Here is a 23367-nt window from a genome sequence, read left to right on the forward strand (position 1 = left end):
GAGCGCCGACGATGCAGGGGATCCCGAAGAGGCGCGCCGGAGCCCCGAGGACAGGTAAGTGATAGTCAGCGGACCACACGGGGCACCGTAAACGGCTATCCGGTGGCAGCTGAAGCAGTCTGCGCTGCCGGATAGCCGTTCATGTGATGGCCCCGACATACAAAAGCATCGGATGTTGATGCTGCCTTCAACATGCGATGGACTCTGAGAGGCCATCTATGTTGAAATGATCGTATGTCGGGGCGGTCACTGTATGTATATATATATATATATATATACATATACACAGACACACACATACATACACACAGAATATACACTTATAGAAATAAGATATCAATGTTTAAAAAGATACATGTCAGGTTACCCACCGTCTGGATCACACTCTCGGGCGATCTTCAGCGCCTCAGATGTCGCCATATCCGTGTTGGCAGCAGTGACAGCCAGGATAATAGAATTGGGGTTACCGATGTACCGCAGAATAAGCTCCCTGATCTGAACTTCAATGTCCTTGGGCTGGTCCCCTACAGGTACCTTCGTTAGAAAAGCAAAATACATACAAGGCTTAAAACGTGTTTATATATTGTATGACGGCCAATATCTGAAGAAACAACATGGCCTCCTCACCTTGGTTATCCCCGGTAAATCCACCAGTGTCAGGTTGACCACATGGGGGGAGAAAATCCTCAAGTGAATGGGTTCTGAACTAATACCCTGGAAGACAAAAATACGACTGTCAGGCGGTCAATTTCTTCTCTAGAGTAACATCTACTTACAGACTACTTCCGATCACATTTGTTGCCTTAAAGGGGTACTCCGCCCCTAGACATCTTATCCTCTATCCAAGTTTTTCATCATACTCGGAGTGTATTTTCTTTTTTTGTCGGGAACACGCCCCTTTTTCAGCTAACCACGCCCATTTTGACGTTTAAAAAAAAAAAAAAAAAACTGATGATATTGTGTGTCGGGAAATTGTGTCGCACAAAGTGTCGCATGGGCTATGCAACACAAATTTGGTCGCACAACCCAAGATAAAGAGTCGGGTATAAGTAAATCAGGGTTAATGTGTGAATGTATGTATGAATGTGTGTGTGTGTGTGTAGTCATGGCCGTAAATGTCGGCACCCCTGAAATTTTTCTAGAAAATTAAGTATTTCTCACAGAAAAGGATTGCAGTAACACATGTTTTTCTATACACATGTTTATTCCCTTTGTGTGTATTGGAACTAAACCAAAAAAGGAGGAAAAAAACCAAATTGGACATAATGTCACCAAACTCCAAAAATGGTCTGGACAAAATTATTGGCACCCTTTCAAAATTATGGGAAAATAAGATTGTTTCAAGCATGTGATGCTCCTTTATACTCACCTGGGGCAAGTAACAAGTGTGGGCAATATAATAAATCACACCTGAAAGCAGATAAAAAGGAGAGAAGTTCACTTAGCCTTTGCATTGTGTGTCTGTGTGTGCCTCACTAAGCATGGACAACAGAAAGAGGAGAAGAGAACTGTCTGAGGACTTGAGAACCAAAATTGTAGAAAAATATCAAGGTTACAAGTCCATCTCCAGAGATCTAGATTTGCCTTTGTCCACAGTGCGAAACATTATCAAGAAGTTTGCAACTCATGGAACTGTAGCTAATCTCCCTGGGTGTGGACAGAAGAAAAAAATTGATGAAAAGGTGTCATTGCAGGATAGTCCGGATGGTGGATAGGCAGCCCCAAACAAGTTCCAAAGATATTCAAACTGTCCTGCAGGCTCAGGGAGGATCAGTGTCAGCGCGAACTATCCAACGACATTTAAATGAAATGAAACGCTATGGAGGAGACCCAGGAGGACCCCACTATGGAGGAGACCCGGAAGGACCCCACTGCTGACACAGGGATATAAAAAAAATAAGACTTCATTTTGCCAAAATGAACTTGAGTAACCAAAATCCTTCTCGGAAAACGTCTTGTGGACAGATGAGACCAAGATAGAGCTTTTTGATAAAACACATCATTCTACTGTTTACCGAAAACGGAATGAGGCCTACAAAGAAAAGAACACAGAACCTACAGTGAAATATGGTGGAGGTCAATGATGTTTTGGGTGTTTTGCTTCCTCTGGCACTGGGGGCCTTGAATGTGTACAAGACATCATGAAATCTGAGAATTACTAACAGATTTTGGGTCGCACTGTACAGCCCAGTGTCAGAAAGCTGGGTTTGCGTCTGAGATCTTGGGTCTTCCAGCAGGACAATGACCCCAAACATACGTCAAAAAGCCGCCAGAAATGGATGGGAACAAAGCGCTGGAGAGTTCTGAAGTGGCAGCAATGAGTCCGGATCTAAATCCCATTGATCACCTGTGGAGAGATCTTAAAATTGCTGTTGGGAAAAGGCGCCTTCCAATAAGAGACCTGGAGCGGTTTGTAAAGGACGAGTGGTCCAACATTCCGGCTGAGAGGTGTAAGAAGCTTATTGATGGTTATAGGAAGTGACTGATTTCAGTAATTTTTTCCAAAGGGTGTGCAACCAAATATTAAGTTAAAGGTGCCAATAATTTTTTGTAGCCCATTTTGAGTTTGGTGACATTATGTCCAATTTGCTTTCTTTCCTCCTTTTTTGGTTTAGTTCCAATACACACAATAAACAAACATGTGTATAGCAAAACATGTGTTACTGCAATCCTTTCCTGTGAGAAATACTTCATTTTCTAGAAAAACTTCAGGGGTGCCAACGTTTACGGCCATGACTGTATGTGTGTGTGTGTGTGTGTGTGTATGTGTGCGTGTGTGTATGTATGTGTGCGTGTGTGTATGTTCCAGCATCACGTCCAAACGGCTAAAGATATTAACATGAAACTTGGCCATATGTTACTTATATGTCAACAACAAACATAGGATAGGTGATTTAACCCTTACTCACCCCCATTTGCCAGGGGCGGGGTTTTTTATTTAAAGTCCCATGGTCTATGGGAAATGTATGTTACAGCATAACTTCCAAACGGCTGGAGATATTTCAATAATACTTGGTCACATGTTACTTATATGTCAAATAAAAATATATAATAGTTTAATTAACCCTAACCTACCTATGTGAAGGATGTTTTTTTTGTTTCAAGTCCCATACAAGTGTATATAGGACTTTTGGTGCCTTACTCCACAAGCTCCGCATCTCCTGTGAATGTGTCAGTCCGGCTGGCAAGCCACACCCTCCTCACATTTCATGCCCCATCTTGCAAAGACACGCCCACCATTTAAGCCACACCCCTTTTATTGTCGGCTTACAATATCTATACCACAACGCAGCCCCACCTGAAGACGGGATTTGAGGATTAGATATGGGGAAGGGATATGAGGACAAAAGCTTTCTCCTTTGTTGCTTTTCCTCCCCCACAAGGATAAGGTAGGAAAAAACGGGCAGCGTGGGTACTCAGCTAGTGTGTGTGTATATATATATTTTTTTATTTTTATTAGATAAGATTCTGCTATAAGAAGTCACAACAGATAAAAAAAAATATATATATATATATATATATTTTAAGAAAAGTCCCATTTCCTTGAAGAAAACAACAGCAGATGACTTGGACGCGGCACCAAATTACATTACATTAGCAGCAGAGCAGGAAGCTAGAGACACTGCTCCATATGCCGGGAAACCATGGAGGCGCAATGAGGACACATGAAAATTTTACAGGATGAATTAGGATCCTCTCCAAGGGATAATCCTCCATAATGACTGCAGGCAGCCAGTAATGTAGACACAACAGGAGCGCCGCAGCGCTCGCTGTCTCCGGAGGAACGGGAACAGGACGTGCCCACATTATGCCTTTTATTAGCAGCCACTTTTGATTAGGAAATTACAGTACAGTACACGTCTACAATGTTTTATTATTCGGCCGCTCCTACTGTGAAAAAAATTAAGTCCCTTTGCACACAGCTGTGATTAAATATTTCTACTGTATTGCTTATACAGATCCTATGCAAACCTGTGCGTCTCCATGGTAACAGACTACAAACAAGCTTTGTGTAGTCTGACCCGTTATCCTCTTTTACTGTAATGGGGTGAAATCCCATATGTTACATGTGCCGATTTTCCTGTGGATTCACTGTGAGTAAACATCCCCCTATAGAAACCCTAGGCTATGGCCTTCCAGAAAATACTTTGGAATATGCACAATTGTATGTCCCAACCACGTGGTCACTCTTACTTTATTATTGCCAGATATCCTTTCCGTTTCATTCTCGATTTCTTGACGAATTTCATCAAAGTCTGTGTAGATCTGAAGGAAAAATAAAGACTTGAAATAACAGAAGATGAGAAAGAAAAAACCACCAACACAACACCACCACCACCACAAACACATAATTCATATATATTATTTATCATTTTTTTGGGTTAAATTACGCCAAATGCAGATCCTACCTTGTTCTTTGTGTGAAGAAATTTGCCCCATTCCTCAGCTTCTACCCCTGAAACAAAGTAAAGCACAAGAGGTGTAAAAACATCCTGACTATAATGATATACAAAACCAGCTGTAATACCAGAAACAGCCACTACCAAGAACATGGCGCTGTGTTGGGTAAACAACGTAGGGGATATAAAGCGTAATGTTCGATCAGCTGATAGGGCGCAATGCAGGGAGTCAGGCCCCCCCCCCCCCCCTCTGATCTAACAGAGGTCGCCTACCCTACGGTGCCAAGGATGGGTGAGTCTTAAACACCTTAAAAAAGGTTTCATTTACTGTATATAAAACCCTTCTAAAATAAACCAGTGAGAAGATTCAGGGGCCCGGGCTCCACATACGATATTCCAGGCACATTGTGTGCAGAATTATTTGTGCTGCCAGGGAGAACAGTGTGAGTCACGATTTCCATCCTTCAGGCATTTCTCCTATACTGAGATGAGTCACTGACAGATGGCGGGGGCCTGAAGAAGGCCACGAGGAACATCCCAGACTTCATACAGGCCCCATCAACATTTTCTAGGTAACACTAGTACTAGTGAAAGTGCCGCAATAAACTCATTTCTGCCTGACTTTATACCCTGCTGCGGCTTTGCAATGAGCCTATGATGTAACCCCAAAATTTATTAGCCAATGTGAAAACAAACACTAAAAGATCCCCGTCTGTATGTTAAAAGGGGTTGTGTGAATTAGAAAAACCTATTTAAATACCCTATTAGGGTAGGGTCACACACAGCGCATCCGCAGCATATTTCATGTTGTGGATGCGCCGATGGCAGAGCGAGCTCCCTGCTGCGGCCGGGTAGCTCTGTGACCATCAGCATTGCATCTGCAGCGTCAAATACACTGCGGATGCGCTGTGTGTAACTACGCTTAGAGAGGGTTATTCAGGAGTGGAGACTGACTATGAAGAAAGTCTCTCTCTGGAGGACCTAGCACTATTGGTGCACTCCAAAAACAGTGATAAGTGAATTTAGATCTGAGAGCCCCAATAGGGACAGGGCCCAATTTTAGAGTACAGTGCTGGGGAAACTGTGTGCGCTATATAAAAGAATGGTTATTGCACAAAATGCCAATTGATTTCAATAGGATCTGTGTAATACCTCATTTGACCTGTGGGGGCACTGCAGGGAAAATAAAAAGGTTCATTTTGCAACTGATCGATGGCGATCACCCTCTGATTTGGTTATTTTTTTTGTTTGTTTTTTTTATATCTGTTTAAAATCTACAAATAACAAAACCAGCACTGCTACATCTTTACACTCAGAAGCCTGTATGTCATTTGGAATTAAGAAAAAGTAACTCAAGCTCGGAGCAATGAAGCACATGATCGCTCGCTATTTGCAGAACTCTTAGAGTCCTCAGAAGACTTTACGCCCATGTGATGAAAACAGAGTGCAGATTCTCATTTAAAGGGGTACTCCACTGCTCAGCGTTTGGAACAAACTGTTCCGAACGCTGGAGCCAATGCCGGGAGCTCGTGACGCCATAGTCCTGCCCACTCATGACATCACGCCCTGCCCCCCTCAATGGAAGTCTATGGGAGGGGGCTTGACAGCCGTCACGCCCCCTCCCATAGATTTGCATTGAGGGGGCGGGGCGCAATGTCATGTGGGGGCGGGTCTATGACGTCACGAGCTTCCGGCACAGTTTGTTCCAAACGCTGAGCAGCAAAGTACCCCTTTAAGAGTAGCGGCATTAACAGCCATACGCCCCAGGAACGCTGCGCTTCTAAATCCTATATAACACAGGGGATCTGCTTCATGCACACAGGCATGGGGACACCCATCGGTGCAGGTTGCAGGGGGTCAGAGGTCGCAAAATCACCACTTGGGGCGATTCGCTCACTATGGACATTGCAGGGATTATACACACTGCAGTTTAGAAAAAATATATAAAAATGAGTAAAAGAAAAAATATATATTTTTAGATGCCGCATTTCAGCTTTCTGATCCGCTTACTTATACTGTAACAGTAAAAAGGACCCAAAATATCTAGAAAAAAAAACTCTGCCATAATGCATATAGGAGTGCGACTTCCATAGTATTTTTTTTAATTTAACTTTTTATTTGTGCAGTAGAAAACAGGAAGCAGCGCTGGTGATCCCGGCGGCCACTTCTGCCCCGAGAAACAATGACAGTGAAATCGATAAATAAAAAAAGCAGAACATGGGTCACTTATTACTACACAATAACCATCCATGCAAAAAGGTCATGTCTGATAGAACCCCCAGCGCTCGGAATACACGCAGGCCGCTTATACACGAGCGGATTATGCAGATTAGCCTACGGATCCAATGTTAAAGGGGTAAACCCCTGGATAACATTTTTTTTTTAATCAACTGGTGCCAGAAACACTTTAAAATTTGTAAATTATTTCTATTTAAAAACCAGCACAGAAAGGAAATTCAAAAAGAAAATAACTTCCTGTGGAGCAAATAGAAGTTGATAAGTACTAGAAGTATTAAGATTTTTAAATAGAAGTCATTCACAAATCTGTTTAACTTTCTGGAACAAGCTAATAAAAAAAATAAAAAAAAGTTTTCAAGGGGAGTACCCCTTTAATCTATGGCAGTGTTCTCCAAACAGTGTGCCTCCAACTGTTGCACAACTACAACTCCCAGCATGGCTGGACAGTATCTTTTTTTTTTGGTCAGGTCAAAGTACTGAAAGGATTAAGATTTTTTAATAGAAGTAATTTACAAATCTGTGTAACTTTCTGTTTTCCACCGGAGGACCCCTTTAAAAAGTGAATGGGATCCGCCGGGATGGGCTGACGTCTAACATGCGACGGATAGTTCTGGCTCCGTTTTTCTGCACTGAACAGAATGCGAGACGGAGCAGTGAACCTAGGATTGGACATATCCTGTAAACCAGTGTGTCTCCAGCTGTTGCAGCTGTGTCTCCAGCTGTTGCTGTCCGGGCATGCTGGGAGTTGTAGTTTTACAACAGCTGGAACCCTGTTTGGAAAACACTGCTGTAAAGTGTTAAAGGGTTACTCCGGTGCTACAGCGTTCTGAACATTTTGTTCAGAATGCTCTGAGCCGGAGGCCGTGATCGTGACGTCATACCACGCCCCCTCCATTCATGCCTATGGGAGGGGGCGTGTACGCCAACACGCCCCCTCCCATAGACATGAATGGAGGGGGCGTGGTGTGACAGCACACGGGTGTGGCCGTGACGTCACGACCACTGCCGCGGGAACCCAGCATTTGTTTAGAACGCCCAGTGCTGCGGGAGATTGCGGGGGGCCCCAGCATTAGGACCCCCGCTATCAGACATCTTATCCTCTATCATTTGAATAGGGGATAAGATGTCTAGCAGGGGAGTACCCCTTTAAAAGTAAATACAAGGGTACGTTCACACGATAGCGAATTCTGCCACTTTCCCGGACCCATAAGTCGTAGCGGAGTTACAAACGGGTGAACGTACCCTAACAAACACATTAAAGGGGGACTCCGGTTGAAAACATTTTTCTTAAATCAACTGGTGCCAGAAAGTTAAACATATTTTTAAATGACTTCTATTAAAAAAATCTTTACCCTTCCAGTACTCTTTAGCAGCTGTATGCTACAGAGGAAATTATTTTCTTTTTGAATTGCTTTCTTGTCTTGTCCACAGTGCTCTCTGCTGACACCTCTGTCCGTGTCAGGAACTATCCAGAGCAGTATAGGAGGTTTGCAATGGGGATTTTCTCCTGATACAGGCATTAGGTGTCAGCAGAGAGCACTGTGGACAAGACAAGAAAGAAATTCAAAAAGAAAAGAATTTCCTCTGTGGCATACAGCTGCTAAAAAGTACTGGAAGGGTAAAGATTTTTTAATAGAAGTAATTTACAAATCTGTTTAAAGGGGTTCTCCGGTGCTTAGACATCTTATCCCCTATCCAAAGGATAAGGGAGAAGATGCCTGATCGGGGGGAGTCCAGCTGCTGGGGACCCCCGGGATCTTGCACGCTGCACCCCGTTTGTAATCAGTCCCCGGAGCGTGTTCACTCCGGGTCTGATTACCGGCGACTACAGAGTCGGCTGCGTGTGATGTCATGCCTCCACCCCCGTGTGACGTCACGCTCCGCCCCTCAATGCAAGCCTATGGGAGGGGGCGTGATAGCTGTCACACCCCCTCCCGTAGGCTTGCATTCAGGGGCGGGGCGTGATTTCACACGGGGGGGGGGGGGGGGGGCGGAGGCCTGGTCGCCGGTGATCAGACCCGGAGCGAACACGCTCCGAGGACTGATTACAAACGGGGTGCCGCGTGCAAGATCCCGGGGGTCCCCAGCGGCGGGACTCCCGCGATCAGGCATCTTATCCCCTATCCTTTGGATAGGGGATAAGATGTCTAAGCACCGGAGTACCCCTTTAACTTTCTGGCACCAGTTGATTTTAAAAAATAAATAAATAAAATGTTTTCCAACGGAGTACCCCTTTAAGACACATTAAGCAAATAAAAGTGATGTAACATTGCCCTATCCAGAGGATATACATAGCAATGAGGAGGAGAGGGGTAGGGGACAGTGCAGGTCCTGATACAGCCAGTGATCTATAGGGGGCGCCGTGGAGAGGTCTACAGCTCATGCAGGAGGAGGAGGAGAATGAGGAAACGGGAAACCTTTGGATAACTGTCTTGGATTTTTCCAGGCGTCCAGGTCTGGAATCAATGGGGAGACGTGTAAAGAGAAGACAAGAGGCAGAGAGAAGCGTTATCTACCACACAGGACTCTGTTCACATCTAGCAGATTATGGACACCTTTTCCACATGACCAATACGAACGCCAAACATGTTACACACATTTCCTGGCACGCCCGTTTCATCCACTGCCCCCATTTACTTCATTGTACAGTAAAGTCCTATTCGTGTGGCATCGAGAGGACCCCCATAAGTGCTGGATCATGGGAAGAAAACAAAGGGGTACTCAACTGGAAAACATTTCTTTTTTTTTTTTTAAATCAACTGGTGCCAGAAAGTTAAACAGATTTGTAAATTACTTCTATTAAAAAATCTTAACCCTTCCAGTACTTATCAGCTGCTGAATGCTCCACAGGAAGTTCTTTTCTTTTTGAATTTCCTTTCTGTCTGACCACAGTGCTCTCTGCTGACACCTCTGTCCATGTCAGGAACTGTCCAGAGCAGGAGATGTTTGCTATGGGGATTTGCTCCCCATAGCAAACCTCTCCTGCTCTGGACAGTTCCTAAAATGGACAGAGGTGTCAGCAGAGAGCACTGTGGTCAGACAGAATGGAAATTCAAAAAGAAAAGAGCTTCCTGTGGATCATACAGCAACTGATAAGTACAGGAAGGATTAAGATTTTTTTTTTTAATAGAAGTAATTTACAAATCTGTTTAACTTTCTGGCACCTATTGATTTAAAAAAAAAAAAATAATAATAATAATTTCCAGTGGAGTACCCCTTTAATTGTTGCCCATAGTGACCAATCATAGCGAAGCTTTCCTTTTCCTAAAGCAGAATGCGAAGCTCCGGTTGGTTGTTATGGGCAACAAAGACAATTGTTAAATGGGGACCAGCCACTGCTCAGCTGTCACTTTGCCAGAAAGCTTGGTTGCTATGGGCAACAATGACCGTTAATATTGTAGATTTATCAAAACTTGTGCAAAGAAGCAGTTGCCTATAGCAACCAGATGCCAACTATTTTTTTTTTACTGGCCTTTCTAAAAGGAAAAAACTGTCGTTGCCCATAGCAACCAATCTCGGCTCAGCTTTCATTTCAGATCCTGCTCTTGGAAATTAAATTGATTGGTTGCTATGGGCAACAACGACAGTTGATACATTGTAGATTCATAAAGCCTTGGGCAGAGGAGCAGTTGCCCATAGCAACCAGATTCCAACAGTCATTTTACACAGGCCTTTCTAAAAGGAAAACTGCCATTGCCCATAACAACCAATCACTTTATATTAATGACTTAATATCCGGCTTTTGGAAATGGAATTGACAATAATAATAATTATTATTATTATTTTATCCTTCATAAATCTACCCCCTTTCTCCTGAAGTTTTGGGCTCTTATGCCGGAATAAAGAAACGTTACTGTGATTTGAAGTAATTGGTCGCAGCCACATAAACATCACATCGGATTTATAAAAGCATTAATACATTTCGGCATTTTGACAGATCTAGAAGGTGACTATTCCCATAATGCACTGGGATGTGCTATGTTGTCAGTGATGGTTCTCCGGTGATAAGTTTTTCTCTTGTCTGATCCTGTCGCCCCCCACGTCTGCGGTGCCTCTTCTCTCCTCTATTAGACATCATCGGTGTCCTCACGCAGCGGCGCTCCGCACATGATACTGAATTAGCAGCTGACCGTCATTGGATGATGATGATGATTTTCCGAGCTGACCACAAAAAAGCTTTTACTGGAAAAAGAAGAACCTTCCTGCAGCTTTACCCCTGGGCTGACGGCATTAATCACTCTCTCATCCATTTATAATGAAACAAAAGAATGTAAAAACCCTGACATTGGGATGGAGATATAGATAGATATATATATAGATATATATATATATATATAGATAGATATAGATATATATACACACACACACACACACACACACATTTTTATACACACTTCTCAAAAAAATAAAGGGAACACTTAAACAACACAATGTAACTCCAAGTCAATGACACTTCTGTGAAATCACACTGTCCACTCAGGAACAACACTGATTGACAATCAATTTCACATGCTGTTGTGCAAATGGAACAGACAACAGGTGGAAATTATAGGCAGTTAGAAAAACACCCCCAATAAAGGAGTGGTTCTGCAGCTGGTGACCACAGACCACTTCTCAGTTCCTATACTTCCTGGCTGATGTTTTTGTCACTTTGAATGCTGGCGGTGCTTTCACTCTAGTGGTAGCATGAGATGGAGTCTACAACCCACACAAGTGGCTCAGGTAGTGCAGCTCATCCAGGATGGCACATCAATGCGAGCTGTGGCAAGAAGGTTTGCTGTGTCTGTCAGTGTAGTGTCCGAAACATGGAGGCGCTACCAGGAGACAGGCCAGTACATCAGGAGACGTGGAGGAGGTCGTAGGAGGGCAGCAACCCAGCAGCAGGACAGTTACCTCCGCCTTTGTGCAAGGAACAGCAGGAGGATCACTGTCAGGGCCCTGCAAAATGACCTCCAGCAGGCCACAAATGGGCATGTGTCCACTCAATCGGTCAGAAACAGACTCCATGGCCAGACGTCCACAGGTGGGGGTTGTGCTTACAGCCCAATACTGTGCAGGACATTTGGCAAATTCGCCACTGGCGCCCTGTGCTCTCCACAGATAAAAGCAGGTTCACACTGGGCACATGTGACAGACGTGACTGGAGACGCCGTGTAGAACGTTCTGCTGCCTGCAACATCCTCCAGCATGACCGGTTTGGCAGTGGGTCGGTAATTGTGTGGGGTGGCATTTCTTTGGGAGGGCGCACACAGCCCTCCATGTGCTTGCCAGAGGTAGCCTGACTGCCATTAGGTACTGAGATGAGATCCTCAGACCCATTGTGAGACCATATACTGGTGCGGATGGCCCTGGGTTCCTCCAAGTGCAAGACAATGCTAGACCTCATGTGGCTGGAGTGTGTCAGCAGTTCCTGCAAGAGGAAGGCATTGATGCTATGGACTGGCCCGTCCGTTCCCCAGACCTGAATCCAATTGAGCACATCTGGGACGTCTCGCTCCATCCACCACAGACTGTCCAGGAGTTGGCAGATGCTTTAGTCCAGGTCTGGGAGGACATCCCTCAGGAGACACCTCATCAGGAGCATGCCCAGGCATTGTATGGAGGTCATACGGGCACGTGGAGGCCACACACACTACTGAGCCTCATTGTGACTTGGTTTAAGGACATTACATAAAGTTGGATCAGCCTGTAGTGTGATTTCCCACACGGATTTTGAGTGTGACTCCATATCCAGACCTCCGTGGGTTGATAAATTTGATTTCCATTGATACATTTTATGTTATTTTGTTGTCAGCACATTCAACTATGTAAAGAGGAAAGTATTTCATACGATTAGGTCATTCATTCAGATCTAGGATGTGTTATCATATATATATATATATGTATATATATTTATTTTTTTTATATTTATACATCCGACAATTTTATACATATTTTTATATCTCCGACTATCAGAGAGAGACCATGCTGCAGAAGGCGCACTCTATTCATTTGTATGAGAGCGCCAAAGATACCAGAGAACAGCAATCGGCATCTCGGCGCTCCCATACAAATAAATGGAGCGTGTGCTATCTGCAAAACAGTCTCTCTCGGAGAGTCGGGGGTCCCACTGGTTAGAATCACTGCTATCAGATACTTATCCCTTTTCCTGTGGATAGGGGATAAAATATTTTTCGTGGGATAACCGCTTAAAAAATATATTCCCATTTCCCCTAAAGGCTTTTTGGCAATCTTGGCCTTCAGTTCCCAAGGAATATCCATATCTGCAGAGCAGCCTACGTGTCCCTGAGATTTCATGGCCGGATGCTACAACTCTCATCATCCCCTTCTATACACAGAGCCATGTGAGAGGTCATATCCCATATAAATTATGTAACAAACATTCATTACCGTTCTCCTCTCCGGAGGTTTTGCGCCGATCATCGGAGGATACGTGAACCAGCTGTAGGATCAGGGGTCTTCTCGTCACTATCCCCGTGCCTCGGGGGAGCAGATCCCGGCCAACTAAGCTTTCTAGGACCGAGCTTTTTCCACTGCTCTGTAGAGAGGGAAAAAAAATACATCACTTAGTACAATAAGGCAGGATACAGGATCCCATAAAAGTATGGAAGACTCTAGAGCAGTGGTCTCCAACCTGCGGACCTCAAGATGTTGCAAGACTACAACTCCCAGCATGCCCGGACAGCCGTTGGCTGTCCGGGCATGCTGGGAGTTGTAGTTTTGCAACATCTGGAGGACCGCAGGTTGGAGACCACTGCTCTAGAGGAACAGCAGAGAATAGGTGATCATCACAGGTATATGTCTACATAGCACCGCCAATGGGACCCCACGATCTCGGCCAGGCACTGCCTCTGAACAAGTCGTAACGTCACGGCCACGCCCTCGTGATGTCACGCCACACCCCCTCCATTCATGTCTAAGGGAGGGGGCGTAGCGTGACATAGGGGATAATATGTATAAGTTCTTCTCACAGCTGAGGGTTTGCTACAACGTACATCCAGTCTAGAGCGAAACACCCTGGGACTCCAAAAACGGATACATTTTGCCTACACTGATACATTGTAACAAAAAAATTGTGCGGCTGTTAATGAACTTAGCTTGCAGGGGAACAACTGTAACAAACCCTCAGCAGTGAAATCCATTAGGCTTTATTCAGATATCATTTTCGGGAAGGAGTGTGTGAGCCCCTTAGAGTCAGCGTCCTGTTTCTTTTAATGGGAATCAATGGCAGAGTTCATACTGTGAGATGTGGCGCAGGATTTACTTCACTGCGGATGCGGATTTCCCGTTGCGCGCTTGCAGGAGGAATAAGGCTGCGTTCACACAGTGTATTTGTCTCGTGGTAAAAACGGAGACAGATAGACGTGTTATGAAGATTTAAGCTTTTTATAGAAAGATATTGAGTGAAATGACAAAGTATAAGAGCGAAGTGACTGCGCGTCCTGTATACGGCCACAGGCTCTATGGTCGTCTGACAATACATGGGACCGAGCGAGGAAGGACCTGGAGGGAAGAACAATGACAGGCAGGTGAGTGACGGCACACAACGGAAAAATACTGGGGAGGGGGCGACAATGGGCACAGCTCATACCACATGATCTTGGGGAGGGGGTGATATGGGGTGCAGCTCATACCACACAGTGCTGGGGAGGGGGTGATATGGGGAGCAGGTCATACCACACAGTGCTGGGGAGGGGGAGGCATAAGGAACAGGTCATACCACACAGTGCTGGGGAGGGGGAGGCATAAGGAGCAGATCATACCACACAGTGCTGGGGAGGGGGAGGCATAAGGAGCAGATCATACCACACAGTGCTGAGGAGGGGGAGGCATAAGGAACAGGTCATACCACACAGTGCTGGGGAGGGGGAGGCATAAGGAGCAGAGCATACCACAAAGTGCTGGGGAGGGGGAGGCATAAGGAACAGGTCATACCACACAGTGCTGGGGAGGGGAGGCGTGGGGAACAGGTCATACCACACAGTGCTGGGGAGGGGGAAGCATGAGGAACAGGTCATACCACACAGTGCTGGGGAGGGGGAGGCATGAGGAACAGGTCATACCACACAGTGCTGGGGAGGGGGAGGCATGAGGAACAGGTCATACCACACAGTGTTGGGGAGGGGGAGGCATGAGGAACAGGTCATACCACACAGTGCTGGGGAGGGGGAGGCATGAGGAACAGGTCATACCACACAGTGCTGGGGAGGGGGGAGGCATGAGGAACAGGTCATACCACACAGTGCTGGGGAGGGGGAGGCATGAGGAACAGGTCATACCACACAGTGCTGGGGAGGGGGGAGGCATGAGGAACAGGTCATACCACACAGTGCTGGGGAGGGGGAGGCATGAGGAACAGGTCATACCATACAGTGCTGGGGAAGGGGAGGCATGAGGAACAGCTGTCACACCCCCTCCATAGGCTTGCATTGAGGGGGTGAAGCGTGATGTCACACGGGGGCGGAGCCGTGACGTCACTATGCTCCGTCCCTGTGATCGCTAGTAATCAGACCCGTAGCGAGCACGCTCCGGGGACTGATGCTAACGGGGTGCGGCGTGGAAGATAACGGGGACCCCCGCGGTCAGGCATCTTATCCAATATCCTTTGGATAGGGGATAAGATGTCTTAGCGCCGGAGTACCCCTTTAAAGCGTGACTCCGATCTCGCTCCAGCGGCAGGATATCTGTTTAAATCTCCCGGGAACCTCCTTAGTCTTAGACTACAGCGATCAGGATCCAAGTCTCAGTTTAAGGCGGCGTTCACACCACGTTTTTACAATACAGTTCCCATATACGTTTTCAATGCGAAAACCGCACGGAACCGTATTGTAAACCGTATGTATTGACTCTCCATTGTAAACCGTATGTATTGACTCTCCATTGTAAACCGTATGCATTGACTCTCCATTGTAAACCGTATGCATTGACTCTCCATTGTAAACCGTATGCATTGACTCTCCATTGTAAACCGTATGCATTGACTCTCCATTGTAAACCGTATGCATTGACTCTCCATTGTAAACCGTATGCATTGACTCTCCATTGTAAACCGTATGCATTGACTCTCCATTGTAAACCGTATGCATTGACTCTCCATTGTAAACCGTATGCATTGACTCTCCATTGTAAACCGTATGCATTGACTCTCCATTGTAAACCGTATGCATTGACTCTCCATTGTAAACCGTATGCATTGACTCTCCATTGTAAACCGTATGCATTGACTCTCCATTGTAAACCGTATGCATTGACTCTCCATTGTAAACCGTATGCATTGACTCTCCATTGTAAACCGTATGCATTGACTCTCCATTGTAAACCGTATGCAATGACTCTCCATTGTAAACCGTATGCAATGACTCTCCATTGTAAACCGTATGTATTGACTCTCCATTGTAAACCGTATGTATTGACTCTCCATTGTAAACCGTATGTATTGACTCTCCATTGTAAACCGTATGTATTGACTCTCCATTGTAAACCGTATGTATTGACTCTCCATTGTAAACCGTATGTATTGACTCTCCATTGTAAACCGTATGTATTGACTCTCCATTGTAAACCGTATGTATTGACTCTCCATTGTAAACCGTATGTATTGACTCTCCATTGTAAACCGTATGTATTGACTCTCCATTGTAAACCGTATGTATTGACTCTCCATTGTAAACCGTATGTATTGACTCTCCATTGTAAACCGTATGTATTGACTCTCCATTGTAAACCGTATGTATTGACTCTCCATTGTAAACCGTATGTATTGACTCTCCATTGTAAACCGTATGTATTGACTCTCCATTGTAAACCGTATGTATTGACTCTCCATTGTAAACCGTATGTATTGACTCTCCATTGTAAACCGTATGTATTGACTCTCTATTGTAAACCGTATGTATTGACTCTCCATTGTAAACCATATGTCAAACGATGCATCCGGTTGTGTCCGTTTTGCGTCTTGTACGGTTTTGTCAGTTTTTTCCCTGAACGGTTTTTGGTCCGGGTGAAAAAAAACTTATTGAAACATATACTTTTTTTGGAATTCTTTTTTAACATGGGAGTCAATATGGAACCCTACAGACCTGTATGTGCGTACGGTTCCATCCGGTTTGCACCATCCAGTTTTTGACTTTGCACAGTTTCATATCTTGGAATTTTATTCATCATGCAGTGAAAAGTTAAAAACGTATACGCTTTTTTTTTTCCTTTAAAAAAACGGATGCAATGGGACATTTTTCAAACCGTGTACGGGTTAAAAGGGGTACTCCGGTGGAAAACATTTTTATTTTTTTTTTTTTAAATCAACTGGTGCCAGAAAGTTAAACCAAATTGGAAATTACTTCTATTTAAAAATCTTTACCCTTCCAGTACTTTATTTTTTATTTTTTTATTTCTTTTCTGTTTGACCACAGTGCTCTCTGCTGACACCTGATGCCCGTGTCAGGAACTGTCCAGAGCAGCATAGGTTTGCAATGGGGATTTCCTCCTCCTCGGACAGTTCCTGATACGGGCATCAGGTGTCAGCAGAGAGCACTGTGGACAAGACAAAAAAGAAATTCAAAAAGAAAAGAATTTCCTCTGTAGCATACAGCTGCTAAAAAGTACAGGAAGGGTAAAGATTTTTTAATCAAATTGATTTACAAATCTGTTTATCTTTCTGGCACCAGTAGATTTAAAAAAACATTTTTCCCATCGGAGTACCCCCTTTAAAATGTGTACACACGTTTTGATACAGTTTAGTCAGGTTTTGAGGAATCAGTTTTTGATCAAAAACCTGATACGGAAACTGTATTGCAAAAACGTGGTGTGAACCCGGCCTAAGAAGGTGTCAGAATGTTTAGACAGATGTCCTGCCGCTGGAGCCTGATCGGTGTTCCGCTTTAAAGAGAGGGGTGATCTGTGACTGTTGGGTGGATCAGCGATAGTAATATCCATGGTAGACGGACGAGACAGACTCCATTACTGATCTATTAATATTCAGTCCCCTCTATTAGTGACACGGTGGGGGGCGAGCAGTAACCTTGTGAGGGTCAGGAGATTGGGATCTCACGGGAATCCTCCTCCCGCAGGCCCTGGAGCACCAACACACAAGACGCCTCATCCTTAGCGCCCCCTCCCCACAATTAGTCAGAACAGGCATTATATGCATTTGGTCTAAAGCAGTGTTTCCCAACCAGGGTGCCTCCAGCTGTGGCCAAACTACAACTCCCTGGGAGTTGTAGTTTGGCCACAGCTGGAGGCACCCTGGTTGGGAAACACTGGTCTAAAGTGTCCATCTCCTGGTCCTGCAGTCTTAAAGGGGTATTCCAGGAAAAAAAAAATTATAATTATAAATATATATATATATATATATATATATATATATATATATATATATATATATATATATATATATATATATATATATACATATACACACACACACACACATCTCTCTATATATTATTATAATAAATATATCTCTATCTCAACTGGCTCCAGAAAGTTAAACAGATTTGTAAATTACTTCTATTAAAAAAATCTTAATCCTTCCAGTACTTATGAGCTGCTGAAGTTGAGTTGTTCTTTTCTGTCTAAGTGCTCTCTGATGACACCTGTCTCGGGAACTGTCCAGAGTAGAAGCGAATCTCCATAGCAAACCTCTTCTACTCTGTGCAGTTCCCGAGACAAGCAGAGATGTCAGCAGAGAGCACTGTTGCCAGAAAGAAAACAACAACTCAACTTCAGCAGCTGATAATTATTGGAAGGATTAAAAGGGGTACTCCCGTGGAAATTCTTTTTTTTTTTTTTTTTTTTTTTTTACTGGTGCCAGAAAGTTAAACAGATTTGTAAATTACTTCTATTAAAAAAAATCTTTACCCTTCCAGTACTTTTTAGCAGCTGTATGCTACAGAGGAAATTATTTTCTTTTTTAATTTATTTTTTGTCCACAGTGCTCTCTGCTGACACCACTGTCCATGTCGGGAACTGTCCAAAGCAGGAGCAAATCCCCATAGCAAACCTGGCAGTTCCTGAAACGGACAGAGGTGTCAGCAGAGAGCACTGTGGACAAGACAAAAAAGAAATTCAAAAATAAAAGAATTTCCTCTGTGGCATACAGCTGCTGAAAAGTACTGGAAGGGTAAAGATTTTTTTTTTTAAGAGTAGTCATTTACAAATCTATTTAACTTTCTAGCACTAGTTGATAAAAAAATAAAATAAAAAGTTTTCCACGGGAGTACCCCTTTAATCCTTCCAATAATTATCAGCTGCTGAAGTTGAGTTGTTCTTTTCTGTCTGGCAACAGTGCTCTCTGCTGACATCTGTTTGTCTCGGGAACTGCACAGAGTAGAAGAGGTTTGCTATGGGGATTTGCTTCTACTCTGGACGGTTCCCGAGACACGTGTCATCAGAGAGCACTTAGACAGAAAAGAACAACTCAACTTCAGCAGCTCATAAGTACTGAAAGGATTAAGTTTTTTTTTAAATAGAAGTAATTTACAAATCTTTCTGGAGCCAGTTGATCTATAAAAAAAAGTTTTTATCTGGATAACCCCTTTAACCACATATTCTGACCTAGAAGGGCTCCGGGTAAGGCCTCTTTCAAGCATGTTTATACTTCAGTCCGTGCCCGACCGCAGGTTTAACAGAACAGACCTGAAACCATCATGGTGATCTAAAATGCTGCCCCCAGTAGGGTTGCCACCTTTCTTGCAAAAAAATTAATGAATAAATAAATACATACTGGCCATGCTAATTTGCATAATTAATTATATATGCGTGACATCACAGGATGCACATATGCGGGGGAAATTTTGACCCCTATAAACTTTCTAATTTCTTCTTATACGAGCTCATTTTTTGTGTCCCGTTCTGTAGTTTAACGGTTCAATTTTTGTTTCCATGTGACTTTTGGATCACTTTTTATTTTTTTATTAAATTCGGGAGTTGCAGTTAGTTACTGACTACAACTCCCAGCATGTCCTGATACAGACTGTGGCTCAGCAGCTGCCCCAAATGAAAACTACAACTCCCAGCATGTTGGACTATACAGTAGTATATAGTGTAGGTCAGTGTTTTTCCAACCAGGGGTGCCTCCAGCTGTTGCAAAACTACAACTCCCAGCATGCCTGGACAGCCAACGGCTGTCCGGGCATGCTGAGAGTTGTAGTTTTGCAATATCTGGCGGTCCGCAGGTTGAAGACCACTGGTATAGAGTGTCAGCGCCGGTGGCAGCAACAAACTGGAGGATAGGGATGGGGACAGCGCTGGGCTGATAATTAATTGGGGGCAGAACAGCGCTCGCGGGCAACATATGATTAGTTCCCCGATGTGGGGACAGCGCAGCACTGGGCTAATTCATTCATTCATTCCCAAGGGGCCAAACCGGTATTGCTGTATGAGTTAAAATTCATATCGTGCAGCACAAAAATGTCGGTATTCGGTATGAACCGGTATATATACCGCCCAACCCTACCAGAGATCAACCCCAACTAGGGATCGACCGATTATCGGTATGGACGATATTATCGGCCGATTATCACGATTTTGGGCATTATCGGTATCGGCAATTACCTTGCCGATAAGCCGATAATGCCCCGCCCCCCGCACCGCACTGCCCCCCCGATTCGCCGCCCTGCACCGCGACCGCCCCCCGTAGTGCTGGGCGGTATACCGGTATGGATTTTTGCACATACCGCTATATCGGTCGGGCCCCTCCCCCACCCTCCGAGTCAATAAAAAAAAAAAATTAAACTTACCCGTAATGGGGTGGTCCGGGCCATCCATCCTGTAGTGTCCATCGGCATTCCGGGTGGAGGGTGAACCGGTCCGGGCTGTCCTTCACCGGGGGTCCTCTTCTCCACTCCGGGCAGGCTCCGGCCTAGTACGCTGCATAGACGCCGCTACGCCGTGACGTCAGGTGCGTCGCTGCGCACGGGCGTCACTGCGCAGCGGCGCCTATGCAGTGTACTAGGCCGGAGCCTGCCCGGAGTGGAGAAGATGACCCCCTGAGAAGAAGGACAGCCCGGAACGGTGCACCCTCCACCCGGAATGCCGCCGGACACTACAGGAAGGGAGGATGGTCCGGACCACCCTGACAGGTAGGGGGGAGAGAAGTGGGTGGTGGTGGTGGCAGCCTATGGCACCGCAAAAGCCACCGCAGTGCATTGATTTAAAGCGCCCGCTTTAAATCAATGCTCTGCAGCGGTGTCGAGGGGGGATAAATAGCCGATAACTTATACCGGAATATCGGTATAAGTTATCGGCTATCGGCCCTAACCTCCACCGATTATCGGTATCGGCCCTAAAAAAACGATATTGGTCGATCCCTAACCCCAACCACGGCCGACTGTACACTATACCAGAGGGGGCACAAAATAAACACAAGTATAATATATCACACACATATACTATATCTAGGGTCCTGGACACACAATCGTCATGGAAACCGGACGCGTCCGTCATCAGATTCAATTCCACAGAGCACAGCGCCGACTACGAAGTTGCAGCCCTTTAAAGATTGTGGGACTAATGCTAAAGAGCCGCCAGTGCATAATGGGAGTTGTAGTATTACAGCCACTAGAGAGTCACAAGTTAGGGGGGGGGGGGGGGGTACTGAACCCAAATGTCAGTAAAAGAGTCTACATGATGTAAATAAGTGCCCAGTAGATTCTGACAGTCACTTAAGGGGGGGTTGTGTGTATATAGACTCGATTGGTCTGTTTTGCCTCCAGGAAAATCGATCACCGGATAGATAGAGAGAGATAGAGATATATATATATATATATATATCTCTATCTCTATCTCTCTCTCTCTCTCTCTATCTATCCGGTGATCGATTTTCCTGGAGGCAAAACAGACCAATCGAGTTGCGATTCCGATGCGCCTATAACCCCCCCCCCCCCCCTTCTAGTGAAAATAAACTCAGACAGAACTGGCTAATTAAAGTACTAAATACGGTAGATGGTTTTTGTGTAACGTGTACATATTGGATGTAAGGGGTCAGTCACACCCATGTCCACTACCTTGGGTGGCATTTTACCCTGGTCTCCCTTTTTGTCATCCCCCAGTAGAAGCCCCTGTCACCATCTCCTCTTTTGACACAATGGTTTCCTCCAGTACCCGCCCGTCGTCCCCCTTGGTCTCCTCCAGTGATTATCCCCCGTTATCCCCCTTTACCTCCTCCTGTGACCCCCACCCACCCGTTAATCCCCTCTGGTCCCTTCCAGTGATTTACCCCCTTTGTCTCCTCCTGTGACCACCCACCTCTTATTCCCCTTGGGTCTCCTTCAGGGACCACCCCTTGGTCTTCCCCAGTGATTTCCCCCCCCCCATAATTCCCCTTTGGTCTTCTCTAGTGACACCCCCCTCCTCTTGGTCTCCCCCAGTGATTTCCCCCTCCTGTCATGCTCCTTGGTCTCCTCCAGTAACATCCCCCCTATCATCCCTCTTGGTTCTTACCTATGACATCCCCCCCTATCATCCCTCATGGTCCCCTCCTGTGACCCCCCCCCCCCCCCCCCGCACCAATAATTCCCGTTTGGTATCTTCTAGTGACACCCCCTCCTGTCATGCTCCCTGGTCTCCTAAAGTGACATTCCCCCTATCATCCCTCTTGGTCCCCTCCTGTGACCCCCCCCCCCCCATAATTCCCCTTTGGTCTCCTCTAGTGACCCCCGTATCATCCCTCATGGTCCCCTCCTGTGACACCCCCCCCCCCCATAATTCCCCTTTGGTCTCCTCTAGTGACCCCCCTATCATCCCTCATGGTCCCCTCCTGTGACCCCCCCCCCCCATAATTCCCCTTTGGTCTCCTCTAGTGACCCCCGTATCATCCGTCATGGTCCCCTCCTGTGACCCCCCCCCCCGCCCGCCCCAATAATTCCCCTTTGGTATCTTCTAGTGACACCCTCCCCTATCATCCCTCTCGGTCCCCTCCTGTGACACCCCCCCATAATTCACCTTTGGTCTCCTCTAGTGACACCCCCCCCCCCCCCCTATCATCCCTCTTGGTCCCCTCCTGTGACCCCCCCCCCCCCTTCGTAATTCACCGTGGTCTCCTCTAGTGACCCCCCCCCCCACATAATTCCCCTTCGGTCTCCTCTAAAGACAGCCCCCCCCCCCCTCCCTCCCTCCCCCTCCTCTTGGTCTCCCCCCTCCTGTCATGCTCCTTGGTCTCCTCCAGTGACACCCCACCCCTCTGTCATCCCTCTTGGTCTCGCCCCGCACTCACCTGGGTCCCCACCACCACGATCTGCGGCAGCTGGATGACGTCGGACCCCACCGTGTTGAACACATCCTGCAGCTTGTTAATTACGGGGATGAGCGCCTCCATGTCTCAGGCCTGTGTGGGGCGATGAATGGAAGGAAGGGGGCGCCACTGCTCTCCACCAGCCGGCTCCACCGCTAAGCAACCATTTACCCGGCCCACGAGCCTTTGCGACAGGGAGGGAACGGGGGGAAAGCAGCGCGCATGCGCAGGACACAAGGCACGCCGGGAACTGTAGTCTTTGTCACTAGACGGGTACGTCCTCCACGCCTTGTATTTGGTTTCCTTAGTTTCCTCTTCTTTCCCACCCTCGCAGTGTGAACAGAGCGACCAATACTAGATCGTGCTCAGGCGGTTATATTAGTATTTTATATCTCTTTTGGGCTAGACTTGAGGTGTTTTGACCACAGTTAAAATGTCCGCTGGAAGCGTAATAAGGAAGAAGACCGGAAATGCGTCACATGATAAACCGGAAGGTGGTTT

At 45.8% G+C, this 23367-nt stretch overlaps 1 protein-coding gene across 4 annotated transcripts in view; it reads right to left on the bottom strand.

Annotated features, from left to right (window-relative positions):
- DNM1L (dynamin 1 like) overlaps nt 1–23087 on the bottom strand; it is a 61219-nt gene extending 38132 nt beyond the window's left edge. For 2 of the 4 annotated variants that reach the window (XM_056517525.1, XM_056517527.1), the window contains exons 1-7: nt 22849–23087; nt 13029–13176; nt 9056–9094; nt 4410–4456; nt 4195–4266; nt 628–714; nt 372–534 (exon numbers count right to left, since the gene is read on the bottom strand). In XM_056517525.1, the coding sequence (XP_056373500.1) occupies nt 372–534; nt 628–714; nt 4195–4266; nt 4410–4456; nt 9056–9094; nt 13029–13176; nt 22849–22950 (658 nt within the window). In that variant the 5' untranslated portion in view covers nt 22951–23087. The remainder of the gene's footprint in view (nt 1–371; nt 535–627; nt 715–4194; nt 4267–4409; nt 4457–9055; nt 9095–13028; nt 13177–22848) is intronic. The other 2 variants (XM_056517526.1, XM_056517528.1) reach the window with 1 other exon arrangement.
- Between the last annotated feature and the right edge of the window lie 280 nt (nt 23088–23367).

This window comes from Hyla sarda, chromosome 4 (assembly GCF_029499605.1).
Source record: "Hyla sarda isolate aHylSar1 chromosome 4, aHylSar1.hap1, whole genome shotgun sequence".
Lineage (NCBI taxonomy): Eukaryota > Metazoa > Chordata > Amphibia > Anura > Hylidae > Hyla > Hyla sarda.